This window comes from Vipera ursinii, assembly GCF_947247035.1.
Source record: "Vipera ursinii genome assembly, chromosome: 1".
Lineage (NCBI taxonomy): Eukaryota > Metazoa > Chordata > Lepidosauria > Squamata > Viperidae > Vipera > Vipera ursinii.
The window spans coordinates 98,935,171-98,949,819 of record NC_139512.1 but is presented as its reverse complement, the minus strand read 5'-3'; the positions used below and the strand labels follow the sequence as shown (position 1 = coordinate 98,949,819).

Below are 14,649 nucleotides of genomic sequence, written 5' to 3'. Positions count from 1 at the left end.
ATTTGGGATGTTTCATATGTTTAGAGGCTCTGAACTAACAATATTGTGAATGTCAGTGTAATGTCATATTTGCCATGCTTCATAGGAAACTAAATCTAATTTTCTCTTTATTAGGCCTTGTCTGACAAAGATGGCAAAAAATGTCTCTTTCTTATAAAAAATTTAGAAAAATGTTTTGAGATTAGTGCCTCTGATAAGAAGAAGAAACAGGAGTGGATTCAAGGTAAACTTTTACTACTTTGCTTGATAGAAGCCAGCTGGGTAGCTTGCAAATTCTATTTTTCTATTCACTGCTTAATGGACCCTCCTGTTCATGTGCCTGTTGTGAAGTTACTTGTAAATCTGACTGTTAATAAGACTATAGATATCTTATTAAACTTCAGGCCAATGAAGAGAATGGACAACCATTTGTCTGAAATGGTATAGGGTCTCCTGCCTGAGCAGGTGGTTGGACTAGAAGACCTCCAAGGTCCCTTCCAACTCTGTTATTCTGAGTTAAAAAATTCTTTAATTACTATTTCAGTTTCTCTCTTCTGGCCAAATGTTTTTGCTCTGTATTACATATCTGATTGTACATCTCACTGGTTTTACCACAGACTAAATACCCACCCCCACCCCATTCAGTGATTGTGGTGATAAAATGTATTTCATTGTATGGAGAGCTGACATTATTGCAAAGTACAAATTCTATTTGATATTAAACTGTTTTCATTCTGACATTTCACAACTATAATTATATATCTCTGTTACACTATTGATATTGATACACACCATGGGGCTTTTTTGGCAAACAAATGTGATTTTATTTTTAAAATTACTGATGAAGCTCTAATGTTAGAAACTGAACAGCACTGAAGACTGAAAAAGTAGGGGCTTAAATTAGAAAGATTATTGTGGCTATTCTCATTATTTAGCCATTCAGACAACGGTAAATCTGCTGAAATTGAAAAGCCCCTCACCTCATAAAGAGGCACGCCAGAAACGGAAAGAATTACGCCAAAAACTGCAGGCAGAACAAGCAGAACTGGAGAGGCAAATGAAAGAGCTCCAAATAGCAAATGAGAATAAACAGAAGGAACTGGAAACCGTCCGAAAGGTAAATCTGAGATTTTATAACATTCTACAATGTAGGATTAATACTTTGGCTGTAAATTGTATTTCTGAGGCCATGGATTTGAGGGGACTGTAGAAGTCCTTGTTCTTCTTAGTTCTTCTTATTCTTGGTTGATGATGTTATTAAAATTTGTCATTCTGGGTAGTAGGTTTTCTGATTTTTTGCCAGGCTCACCTAGTTCATACAGCAGAGCTGTCAATGTACCATGTCATGAGGAGGTTGTTCTCCAGGTAGCTCACTGCAGAACCTGACATTGATTAGGACTGAGAGGGATTGACTGGCCCAAGGCCTCATAGCTGGCTTCAATAGCTAAGGGGAAACAAGCCAGTCTACCCATTCCTTGTCCAGTAGCTTAACCATCACACTGTGATTCATGACTATAGCAATGTATATATTAATATATGGAAATAATATAGTGTGCTGTCCTAGGAAAGTGCCTTGAACATAATTGTCCAAAATCAAGCCTTCAGGGCATCAAGGAAGCAGAACAGGTTAGTGAAGCTTCTTCTTAAGGTTTCTGTCACAGCATTGCCACAGGGAATTGGTAACCTTGCATCATTCTTCTTAAATATTCCTGGAAAATGTTACTTTATGGAAAAACCTGAGTGGGCAGGAGAAAGTGTTTGTCCCCAATTTGGGTGAATATAGATGTTTTACTGGATTTAAAGAAAGCTATGTACTATGCTATGTACTGAAACCACAGAAGTTCTCGTTTGGAATGATAATACAGAGGTGACTTTCCCAGTAATTTGCACATTTTTGTAATTTGCACATGCTTGTTTTAGTTGATTTACAGTTGAGAGGTCAGGTACTTGGTTCAGCTTGAAATAATGTTATAGACCAGGGGTCCCCAACCCCCGGTCCGTGGACCGGTACCGGTTCGTGGCATCCCATCAACCAGTCCGCCCAATCAAAGCCCCATCCATGGGATGCAGGCAGCACACACAACCACACACTGTCCAGTCCACGGGAAAACCTTTCTCCGTGGAACTGGTCCATGGTGGCCAAAAAGTTGGAGACCTCTGTTATAGACTAAAGAAATGATAAGAGTCTCTGTTTTTCTCCCTCCTAATGCTTTCATAGGCATGAATATTTTATGCCTATGAAAGCATAACTGTCTTTAAATAATAACCAAGACGCCAGCTCTTCATTGACAGCTTTGATCACTACAGGGTCAGAATTGTTCGGATATTTTGCAGCTAAAATTTGATATATACACATCTAAAATATCTTTAATTGTGATTGTAGAATGAGACATGTTTTACATCTCATATGTAAAAACAGAACCTGAGTACTTTCAATGTAAAATAAAATGAGCAGTCAAACAGAGAATAAATACACAAGAACCGAATATAGCACATAAAAGCTAAGCTTTATGTATTTCAGCCAGATTCTAAAGGAAAAGTTCCAGTATTTGTCAAGTAATCAATCCAAGAAAATTGAGATTACTTGTATAATGAGGCAGGAGTATTGTATCACTCTGAAGTTCTAGAAAAACTTTCTATCATAGATGTAGGATTTGGGTATTTGACATTGATGGTGGCTTGCTGTATTTTTTAAGCAGCATAGCAACCTAACAAAAGCAAGAGTGAAGTCAAGTTTGTTGAATCATTGTGTTAATTTAAAGCTAAAGTTTAATTGTTGATAGAAAGAAATGCCAGTTCAGCCAAGCCAAATTACATGAGTCATTGAAATGTGCTTTCCTAACGGCAGATTGAGAAAATTAGGAACCAATAATAGTGCTACTGTAAGCATTAAATTTTGCATAAGTACTCCTTTATACTATTTCCTTATTTTCATTTAACCAAACCATTCAGAAAGTTCTAATTATGTGTTCCTCAAAATATGTGGGGATTACTTTACTAGAAAAATTCACTTCCCAAATTTCTCATACTTCTCATGCAACAAAATACTATAGTTTACTTATTTTGACAGAGCAAGTTTGAGCTAGAAGGAATAGTTTTTGCATGAGGTTTGAGCAGTGACTGTGCTATTTTTGGAAACACTTATCTCTAGCTCTACAGAAACCTATGTAGAGTTTAATCTTTTACCAACTTTTTATTGTTTATGCACCATTTTAGAGCTGATAGCGGTTGATCTTTTCAGAATGTTTTACATGAAGCCTCAGTGGAAACTTGGAGGTCCTGCCTTACTTTACTCCCTTCTTGATGCAAATCATTCTTTTCTTTTTAATTTTGGATATATATATATATATATATATATATATATATATATATATATATATATATATATATATATATATATATATATATATATATATATATATATATTATATATATATATATATTCTATCTATCTATCTATCTATCTATCTATCTAATTTCCCATTGATAAAATTTTTGCTTTTATAAAAAAATATAAGAACTATGTTTTTAGGTACATACTGATAGTTTATCTGTACTTCCTTATGTACATTAATTGGAAACAGATGCTAATTGTTTTCTTTCTTTGGCCCAGCAACTAGAAGAGGCAGCCACTCGAGCATCAGAAGAAGAGACAAAACGTCTGCAGACTCAAATGGAATTGCAAGATCGATTCAGTCTTGAACTGGAGAGAGAAAAAATGGTATATGTCAGCAAAAGAATAAAGTGGTTTCTTTAATGATATATTTACAGTGTGCACGTTTGGGCAAAAAGGAAAAGCCAGCACACTTTCTTCTTCCCTCTCATAGAAATAGGAAGCACTGCTTGTCCTGAAAGATAATGAAAACATTCTTGTTTTCTAGGTAAGACAGAAAATGGAAGAACAGGTTGCTCAGAAATCATCTGAGCTTGAGCAGTACTTAGTGAGAGTCAAAGAACTTGAGGAAATGTATAAGCAGCTACAGGAAGCTTTGGAGGATGAGAAACAAGCCCGTCAAGATGAGGAAACTGTCAGGAGACTTCAGGCCAGGTCAGTGTGTACTTTGATAGAGTTGGATGCTAAGGCTGGCAGTCAATTATGTTCCAGAAGGAACGATGGCAGAGACTTAGAAACTGCAGACTGCCCAAGTAACCTATGTTTAAAAAGTGTCCTCTGTCCTTGAATCATTTCCCTCTTTCTGCTTCTCAGCATATTATAGTACCACAGATAAGTAAACAAAATATGTCATGTGGAGTTGTTTGTAGATCAATAAAAGATCAAGTTGAAGCAAATGGATGTAGCATATTTAACTGAACTATTGGTAGTCCTTGACTTACGACTCTTCGTTTAACATTGGTTCAAGGTTACCACAGCCTTGGAAAAGGACTTACCTCTGTCCTTGAAGCTATGACTATCTTACCTCCTCCATGGTCATGTGAACATAATTTAGATGCTTGGCAACTAGCTTGCATTTATGACAGTTGCAGAATCATATGGTCACAATCATGATTTATGAGCTTCCCAGCTAACCTCTGACAAACAAAGGCAATTGGGGAAGCTGAATTCAGTTAACCATCATATGATTCAATTAGCCACATGATTTCCTTATTGACCATGGTAAACCTCATTAAATTGCTCATTAAATTGCGTCCAGTCACATAACGGCTTGGTTTATGACCACATTGTTTAGCAACCAAAATTCTGGTTTTGACCTGTAGTTATAAATCAAGGACTACTTGTGGATGGTAAATGAGGTAATGAAAAAGGAAACCACCTACCTTGTGTGTGAGATGCTTTCATTTCTGAATGTGATTGCTTGATGGACTTGAAGTGCAAAACTCAGCAATTTCCGTGGAACTTCTTTTAGGTTATATGTTTTCTTGACTAATTAGTCCATGCGGGAAAAGCATACATGTTGTGTCAGTCCTGAATTAATATGTCTCCTTGGCTACCAGACTGCTAGAAGAAGAGACAACCAAGAGAGCAGAGTTGGAAAAGTGGCATTTAGAGCAGCAACAGGCCATTCAGGTGACTGAGGCAGAAAAGCAAGAGTTGGAAAACCAGAGAAAAATGAAGGAGCATGCTCTACAGATCGCCATGCAGCACTTGGAAGAACTGGAATTAGAGAGGAAGCAAGCCTTTGAACAATATGAGGTGAGCTAGTGTAGCACTCCTAGGATTATACGAAGTATATGAAGGGACACTTTGCAAAATATGTTAATAATAAGGGTCAAGGCAGTTGCATTCCTCAGAAGGCTCAGTGTGGGCTTTGTAAAGCTTTCCCAAGTCATCTCCCCATAAGCAGGTGTGCACAACAGCTTGTCAGCAGTCACCTAAATGTGTTCAAGTGCTGGTAACAGGGCTATTTAAGTCATTTGATTTATACCTTCTTTAATATACCAGACTGTAGTGGCTCTGGCCGCTTCACGGAATTGAATAATTTCTTATTGGGCATTTATGTTTATCCAGTATATGCAGACATAATAGTAGACATTAACTGAAAATTATCTGTAGAGAATTACCAGGATAAAATATTTGTACCAGTTTGGTTCAATAGTAAAATGAGCAGAGATGGATCAAAGATAATTGTGACTAAAAGCCATATCAGGTATAGAATTAAGAAGCTGATGAAACTTGGAAAAGTTATTGTAGCTAAGAAATCATGCCAATAGGGATATATAGTTATGTCCCAGTAACTTATGGGAAGCTTAGCAGCTGCTAAGATTGGGTTTTATGGGCACTGTGAATATATTATTTACAAATGTTTGCAATTATGTGCTCCTTCATGTGCTGACCTGGGCTGATCCCTGCTCACATCGAGTTAAAGCCCATCCTTTTGTGATCTTGTGGAGAGATGTTCTTGTTGTGTTGTTTTGACAGTCTGTGTTGCAAAAAAATATGTTTATGTATAATGTTGATGTTAATTCTGTTTTAGGAGGTAAAGAAGAAATTGGAAGTAGCAGCAAGCAAAACTAAAAGTTGGAAAGACAGAGTAGCTCATCATGAGGGATTAATTCGATTAATTGAACCAGGTAGGAAACAATCCTTTATTTTGTGAATCAGCATTCATGCAGCTATTTTTGTCTTAAGTAACCCATTATGATTTCCAAGAAGTCTGAATATTACTGAGTCAGCCTAGGCTGCATTTCCTGTTTAGTGTGTGCTATTGTCTGGAGAAACATAGCTGAACCAAATTCCAAATAGAAGAAAGGAAATCAGTGCAAACACTGCCAGCTGAGATTTTTAGATGTCTTCAAGTCAAATTACTCATTAGCCTCATCATGTCATAAAGCTCTGTTGGCCTTTGTTCTTGAGGCTTACAGTATTTACAACATTTACATTATTTTGATTGTTCTGCCTTTATATTTATAACTGTCCAATTATAAGTGCTCTATATAAGATTTATGTTGCAACCAGGATAGAATAATGTATGTAACTAGGTTTATTTACTTTCCCCTTTATGGAAGCTGAACTTCTGAAGGATATTTCTTGAAAGATTTTTAATGGAATTCAACCAAGCAAACGTGTGATAATCAACCCCTGAGTTAATCTGCTGTACAAAGAGTATAAGCTCTTAGTTCAACAGGAAATTTTCAGTCAAATGAATTATGTTATTGTAATGGCATTAAAGTGCAATATAATCATTATTGTCTATAAGTATAAATTTATCAGAATGCTCTTGAGAGCAGCTTTGATATGTGAGCACTACTAAAGGTTTCAGTAGTTGTTTTAAATTTAAGTCAAGGTGCTGGGAATAAACATTTTCCATAATGTAGATCACAATATGAAATTGAAATTGGACAGCACAAACACATTGGACTGACTGTGATTTGTCATAACGCAGAATGGCGTGCAATCTTCAATAAGATAATTTTTATATCCAGAAGATAGCTGAGCAATCAATTTAGATATGTCACTTCTATGTATTTTTGCATCCAGACTGATGGATGGAGTCCCAAGTGGCCTCAGTAGTAGTGCCAACAACATAACTTTACCATTGGCTCAACAATAATTGTTCCTGAGCAAGATAGTCTAGCTCAGGGGTAGGCAGCCTTGGCTCTTTTATGACTTGTGGACTTGAACTGCCAGAATTCCTGAGCCAGCATGGCTGGCTCAGGAATTCTGGGAATTGAAGTCCACAAGTCATAAAAAGAGCCAAGGTTGCCTACCCCTGGTCTAGCTACAGAAGCAACATTTTAAAAACTATTTAATTAGACTATTGTAACGATTTATATGTGGATGTTTCCTTGAAGGTTTCTTGGAACCCTCACTTGATGCAGGTAACAGCATCAGGATTTAACGGACATAGCCAGACTTTGAACACGGTATATTTCATGTCTAATTGAAGCTGTTAGTTTTGCTTGCAAATCCCTAAATGACATAGAATTCCAAATATGAACGCTTTTCTGTCCCTACTTGTGTCTCAGGAACTTTAGAAAGAGGTCACCTCGGTTAAAATTTATTGAGGAAAATGCATTATACAGTAAAGGAGAGAAAGGAGTCAAGATAGACGGACACCTTTTGATGGTGCATTAATTTTAGAATATTCTTAACCCTAGCAATAAAACTGGTAGTGGCATTATGATATATTTGGTACAAGTCAAAATTTATTAATTTGAAAATTCATGTTGGGTTGAACCATTTTATTAATATTCTTTGCTTTATTTTATTTACGTTTATTTCAAACCATCTTGGTATACATAAGGATGAAAGCATTTAAAAATATTTTTATTTATATGCTTTTGACTGGGTGCATTTTTCATATACTTTCCCCAACTATATTCTCACATGACCAATCATAAAGCAAAGTTAGAAGAAGATTTTGACACGTGTAGTAAATTAGGTTTAAATTACTAAATGTAAAATATTATGTCTTATAGGTTCCAAGAATTCCTATTTGAACACTAATTGGGGACCGGCGGCCTTCACTGAAGCTGAACTTGAGCAAAGAGAGAGGAGTTGGAAAGGGAAACGGGGCACTTCTGATTAGCGAACGTGGCTGAAATACATTGGGGGCAGCACAGAGCAGAAATCTGATAATTAAATAAAATATTGTTATATCAATTTATTGCATATACTGCACGCTAGCTCAAGATATGTAAAGAATTTAAGTACAAAATATAAATTCTACTGCACAACATGAATTATAACAGAATTTCTGAGACAGCTAAATGTTTACATAAATTGTTTGAATAATTGTGTGGAGTTAATGAAAATGTAAACGTCGTAATTTAAATTGTGTTCTTTTTAAATTTGGAATTGGACAAGTTGAATGAACTAGAACACATTGGGAACATAATGAGCTTTTATACATGTATTGATAATCTAGGCTGATTAGAAAACTATGAACTTATCCTACTTTATATCTGGGGCAATAAAAGCTTAGGTGAGCTTATGTGTTATCTTTGGTTGATCCAGGCTAAAGGTACATTGAGAGATATAGCAGTTTGGACCAATATGTCAGAATATTAGTGGCACAGTGTGTGTGTGACTGAATTGCTTTTCCCATGTAAATACAGAATATATTCTCAAGTAGTAATTTCAGAATCTTAATAATTGTGTAGTTTGAAAGGGAGAAAAAGAAAGAAAAATTGAACAGCCTACAGCCTCCTTTTGGTTTTTTTATCATTATACTCATCTCCTGAAGAGAACAGATAGCTGAATATCATTTCTGATTTTGTTGAGAGATGGTTAGGATCTTGATCCAGAAATTTATAATCTAATCTTGGCCATGTGAACACATGCATAGGGTTATAGTTTCAGTCAACCAATTGATTTCACGTATAGTCCAATTTTCCTGATTTCACGTATAGTCCAAATACTACTAAATTATTTTGCAGGTAAATGGAACATTAATGTATTTAGACTTAATGACATTTATATTATCAGTAGATTCTCAATTATTTCTGGAATAAAATATTACTTTGAAAAAGAGTCAGCTAATCATTTAGAATCATGAGAATGCTATCAAATAAGTCAAAATTAGCAAAATGTGCAGCATGAATAATGCTGACTGAGTTTGAAACTTCAAAATTTGGGCCTTTTTAAGAGAAGAAGCTCATAGATTAGCAAAATTCATCTCAGACATCTTCTTCCCAGGTGGAGGGAATCTTGGATTATATATGTTTTTGTTTTTAAACTGTGTTGTGGTTTTATTGGTGTTTTTTTTGTAAAAAATTGTGTCTAAAAAGGCAAGATACGAAATAGTGAACCAACTTTCAAAATAAGAAATGAGCAACTATAAATGGATTACAACATTCTAAATTGCCTAAAGCAGGGGTGTCAAACTCAATTTCATTGAGGGCCGCATCAGCATTGTGGTTGCCCTCAAGGGGCCAGGTGGGTATGGCCAGGGTGGGCGTGGCCTACTGGGTGGGCGTGGCTAGAGTGCGTATGGTCTACTGGGTGGGCATGGCCAGCTCTACATCTTTCGCATCAAGGGTGCCTCTGAGGGCCTGGGCAGGAGTGAGACAGATCTGAGGGTCTCTGGCAGAAGGAGAGTCTCTGGGCCAGGGCCAAGGCAGTGGGGGCAGTTCCCTCACTGTTTCCAGGATGGCTTCACAGGCCACATGAAACCATTTCGCGGGCTGGATCCGGCCCCCAGGCCTTGTGTTTGACATGTCTGGTCTAAAGCTTTTTTTGATTTGAAAGATGACTTGGAACTAAGAGATATCTGCCAGGAACGGAATGTGGAAGATAGAGATTTTACTTTTTTCGGATTGGCACCAATCATTTTCTAGAATTGATTTTTTTTTAATTACTACTGATCTTTTCTCCAGGGTCAAGAATGTTAAGATCTTTCCTAGAACATTGTCGGATCATAGCCCTGTATGGCTGGAGTTATTTGCTGAAGATGGGAATAGAAGATCTTGGAGAATGAATGAAAATTTATTTAGATATGAGGTGCTTTCGCAGAAATGTAGAGAACATTTGAAAGAATTTTTTGCTTTGAATATGCATAAAGGTACATCGATGGAAATGGTTTAGGATGCTAGTAAAGCTTATATGAGAGGGGTTTTGATTCATATGAATAATAGATATAGGAGTAAGCAGATGAAAAAACGTAAAGAGCTTGAAGAAGAAATTAAATTGAAGGAGAAAGCTTTTGTTTTGAACCCGTCAGATAAGGGATTAAGGGTTTCTATAAATTTGTTGAAAGAGCAATTTAATATGTTAATGGCTGATCAGGTTGCAACTAATTGGCGTTATGCGAAGCATAATACGTTTTGTAAAGCAAATAAGCCTGGTAGGTGGTTGGCTTATCAATTAAGGAAGAAACAGAAATTACGAATTATAGAGAAAATAGATTATAAAGGTAAAGAGGTATATCAACAAAAGTTGATTAAAAAGAGTTTTTTAGATTTTTATACAAAGTTATATGCTAGTGAAAGTATACAAACTTTAGATATAGATAAATACTTACAGGAAGCACATTTCCCTAGACTTTCAAATGAACAACGGAAGGAGATGAATTGTTTAATTACCTCTGAGGAAATTATTTTAGCAATTAAGCAGTTAAAAGTGGGTAAGGCTCCTGGTATGGATGGATTATCAGCAATTTATTATAAGATATTATTTGCAGAGATGATAGAACCATTAAAGGAATTGTTTAATAATATCCAGATTGGAGGAGAAGTGCCTCCGTCTTGGAGAAGGGCTTTTATATCGCTGACTCCAAAGGAGGACCAAGACCTTACCCAGCCTAAGAATTATAGACCTATATCGCTTTTGAATACAGATTATAAGATTTTTTCAAAAATATTGGCAAATAGATTAATGCAAGTTTTGAAGCAAATGATTCATAGTGATCAGTCTGCATTTATAACTGGAAGATGTATGAAATATAATGTAAGACAAATTGTTAGTTTAATTGAGTATTTGGATAAGAACAACCAAGACCCCGCGGCATTGATATTTTTGGATGCTGAAAAAGCTTTTGATCAGTTGAATTGGCAATTTTTATTGAAAGTTGTTGATAAAATGAATTTTGGGGATAAATTTTTACATTTTCTTAGGGCTATATATCAACAACAATCGGCACAAATTATAATTAATGGGGGATTAACAGAGGCATTTAAAATTGAAAAAGGCACAAGACAGGGATGTCCCCTATCACCATTGTTGTTTGTTTTAACATTGGAGATTTTATTGATTAAAATTTGTGAATCAACTATAATAAAGGGAATAAAAATAAAACAATGATTATAGGTTAAGAGCCTTTGCGGATGACTTGGTTGTCACATTATCTCAACCGATTCAATCGGTTATAGACTTGATGGAAATTATAAGTCAATATGGGAAAGTTTCTGGTTTTAAGGTAAATAATAATAAGACTAAAATATTATCTAAAAATATGACCATGAATGAAAAGGAAATTTTAGTAAAATTGACAGGTTATGAAATAGTGAAAAAGGTTAAATATTTGGAAGTATATATTACAGCCTCTAATGTGAAATTATATAAGAATAATTATGAGACATTATGGCTAAAAGTACAAAAGGATTTAAATAATTGGAAAAAACTACAATTATCTTTGTTGGGGAAAATTGCAGTTGTTAAAATGAATGTTTTACCAAAGTTTCTCTTTTTGTTTCAAATGATACCTATATTGAAAAAAGATGCTAATCTGGATGAATGGCAGAAGGGTATTAATAAATTTATCTGGGTGGGGGAAAAAACCCAAAGTTAAACTTAAGATTTTACAAGACGCACGGGAAAGAGGAGGACTTAAGGTGCCTAACTTGAAATTATATTATGATGCAGTGGTTTTAACATTGGTTAGTGATTGGCTTAATTTAACAAATAAAAGAACACTTTATCTTGGGGGATGGGACTTATTATATGGGTGGCATGCATATTTAATTTATGACAAAAAAGTTGACAAGGCTTTTAAATCTCATATTTTAAGTGCTTTATTGCGTGTCTGGAAAAAGTATTATTATAAGTTAAATTGTAAAATACCAATTTGGGGGATTCCTGGACACGCGATAGAGGGTGTATCTATGGGTGTGAGTTTGGATATGAGTTCTTATAAGGAATTACTTAGATTGGTAGGGAATGATTGGCAATTAAAGTCGTTAGTTAAGTTAAAACAAGAAAATATTGTACAGTCCTGGTTCCAGTATACTCAATTGCAAGCTAGGTGGAAGTTAGATCAGAAGGTTGGCATTACACTACTGGATGAAAAATTGGTAAAACAGATCAAAGATCAAAATCTAGTGCATATAAAGAGAATTTACAATGCTTTAATAGAATTGGATTCGGAAATGGAATTAGTTAAAGATTGTATGGTAAAGTGGGCTCAAAATATTCAAGAACCGATCCCATTGGATATATGGGAGGTAATTTGGGTTAGAAATGTAAAATTTACCCAGGCCCAAAACTTAAGAGAAATTTTTTATAGATGGCATTTGGATCCTAAAAAGTTGTCTTATATGTATCCTAATTTACAGCCCAAATGTTGGAGATGTGGCAGTTTGGATGCCACTTATTTTCATATCTGGTGGACTTATAGAAATATAAAAGCTTTTTGGATTAAAATTTGGTGGAACATTGAAAAGATTTTTAAGAGAAAGATAAAGTTTACCCCACAACTATTTTTATTGGGTGTTATTATTGATTGTGATACTAAAGAAACTAACTTGATGTTGAACTTGATAACAGCTGCAAGGTTGGGCAATATTGGAAGAAGGATAGCTTGCCTACTATAGAAGAATTGACGTTTAAAGTGTCAAATTTAGCAGAAATGGCTAAGATTTCTGCTTATCTGAAGGATCATTCACAAGAAAGATACATTTCGGTCTGGAGAAGATGGATCGATTATATTCAGAATAAATATGGAACCAAAAAGTTCCATTTAGCATGAGTAAATTTTAGATTGTTATTATTATTAATAGTTTATTATAGCGGAATTTTTATTAGTTTTAATTATATGGTATTATTATTTTTAGTATTAGTATTGCTTAATAACTTGGATATTAATTTGCTTATGTTTTTATTTTTATTATGTTCACTTATTTTGTTTAAAGGGGAGTTAAAGTGCATTATGAACTTGGTTATTTATATAGTTGGTTAATGTTAGTTAGATTATGATTATTATATTTGTAACCCTGTATTCAGCTTTGGGAAGTGGGGGAGGGAGAGGGGGGGTTTGGATGGGTTGGTTTTGGGGATTATATTGTAATTTTTACAAAACTTTTTAATAACAAAAGAGAAGAAGCTCATAGATTAGCAAAATTCATCTCAGACATCTTCTTCCCAGGAGGAAGGAATCTTGGATTATATATGTTTTTGTTTTTAAACTGTGTTGTGGTTTTATTGGTGTTTTTTTGTAAAAAATTGTGTCTAAAAAGGCAAGATATGAAATAGTGAACCAACTTTCAAAATAAGAAATGAGCAACTATAAATGGATTAAGACAGTGTTAGCTTCTTTGTGTAGTTTCATTTTTTAGGAGTGATCTTGCATCACTTGATTGGTCACTGAAGCAATGATACCACCATATATCAAAGGAAAAGCTAGCGGCTTAACTTTGGGGCCTCCACAAAGAATGGAAATAGTCCACTTCACATTGATGTAAATAATTTCTGTATAGGCAACGGTAGCCTGTCAGAATTGGCAACTAGGAGTTGGATTGTTTTATGAAGCTACATCAAAGGGAGCCATTACTGAAGGTCATCAAAGTGAAGCATCAGTTTGAGGCTTTGCACAAATCTTCATTTTTATTTTGTAGTGTTTTGCTAACTGAAAAGTGTTTATAAAGTAACTTCAACCTGTTTAATGAGTATTATGGTTTAATACTAAATTTTCTTAAATGTGTAGTTACTGTATGTATAGTAATCATGATTTTTTTTATGCTGTTGATATAGAAATGTTCTTGGATAGGAACTAACAGTACTGTACTAGGAGCATTGTATTCTGGTACATCCTGAGAAACCAGTTGAGCTACAGTATATTTATAATATCAAAACTACCAGATCATTGCTATTAATTTACAGTAGTTAAGCTATTGTGCTAATTACTGTTAAGAATTAAGAAACTGCCAGTTTTTCATATGTTCCATTTTGTTTTTGCTTTAGTATTTGTTAAAATAAATAAGAACAACTTTAGTATTTGCACATTTATTCCATCTTATGTTTGGCTTTGAGTTGGACAGAATGGGTTATTAAATGCAAATTTAAAAGATTTTTTTTCCTGATACAGCCACATTTTCTTTATGATACTTAATACTCTTGTAGGAAAGGGATACCTGACAGCATAAGCTAATATTCAGTAGAAAAACATCGTCTTTGATTTAATTTAATTTTTAATTCCATTTATATCCCGCCCTTCTCCGAAGACTCAGGGCGGCTTACAAGCTTAGCAGTAGCCTTCATTCTATGTATATATGCCTGCTTATTAGGGCTTTCACACACACACCCCAGCGGCATTATTACAAAGTCAGCTTAATTGCCCCCAACAATCTGGGTCCTCATTTTACCTACCTCGGAAGGATGGAAGGCTGAGTCAACCTTGAGCCTTGTGGGATGCGAACCTGCACTAATTGCAGGCAGCTGGTGTTACTTAAGGAGGCATTAGCCCACTGCTCCACCAAGGCTGTCTTTCTCGACAGCATTTGGTAAAAGTAAGCTGTAGGACAGGGATGTCAGACCCGCGACATCACATGATGTTGTGC

The 14,649-nt window shown here is 35.1% G+C and overlaps 1 protein-coding gene across 1 annotated transcript in view; it reads left to right on the top strand.

Annotated features, from left to right (window-relative positions):
• SWAP70 (switching B cell complex subunit SWAP70) overlaps positions 1–14,083 on the top strand; it is a 53,251-nt gene extending 39,168 nt beyond the window's left edge. The window contains exons 6-12 of the mRNA XM_083367634.1: positions 115–223; positions 915–1,096; positions 3,593–3,700; positions 3,861–4,027; positions 4,933–5,131; positions 5,913–6,009; positions 7,858–14,083. Of these exons, the coding sequence (XP_083223760.1) occupies positions 115–223; positions 915–1,096; positions 3,593–3,700; positions 3,861–4,027; positions 4,933–5,131; positions 5,913–6,009; positions 7,858–7,967 (972 nt within the window). The 3' untranslated portion in view covers positions 7,968–14,083. The remainder of the gene's footprint in view (positions 1–114; positions 224–914; positions 1,097–3,592; positions 3,701–3,860; positions 4,028–4,932; positions 5,132–5,912; positions 6,010–7,857) is intronic.
• The last annotated feature ends 566 nt before the right edge of the window (positions 14,084–14,649 follow it).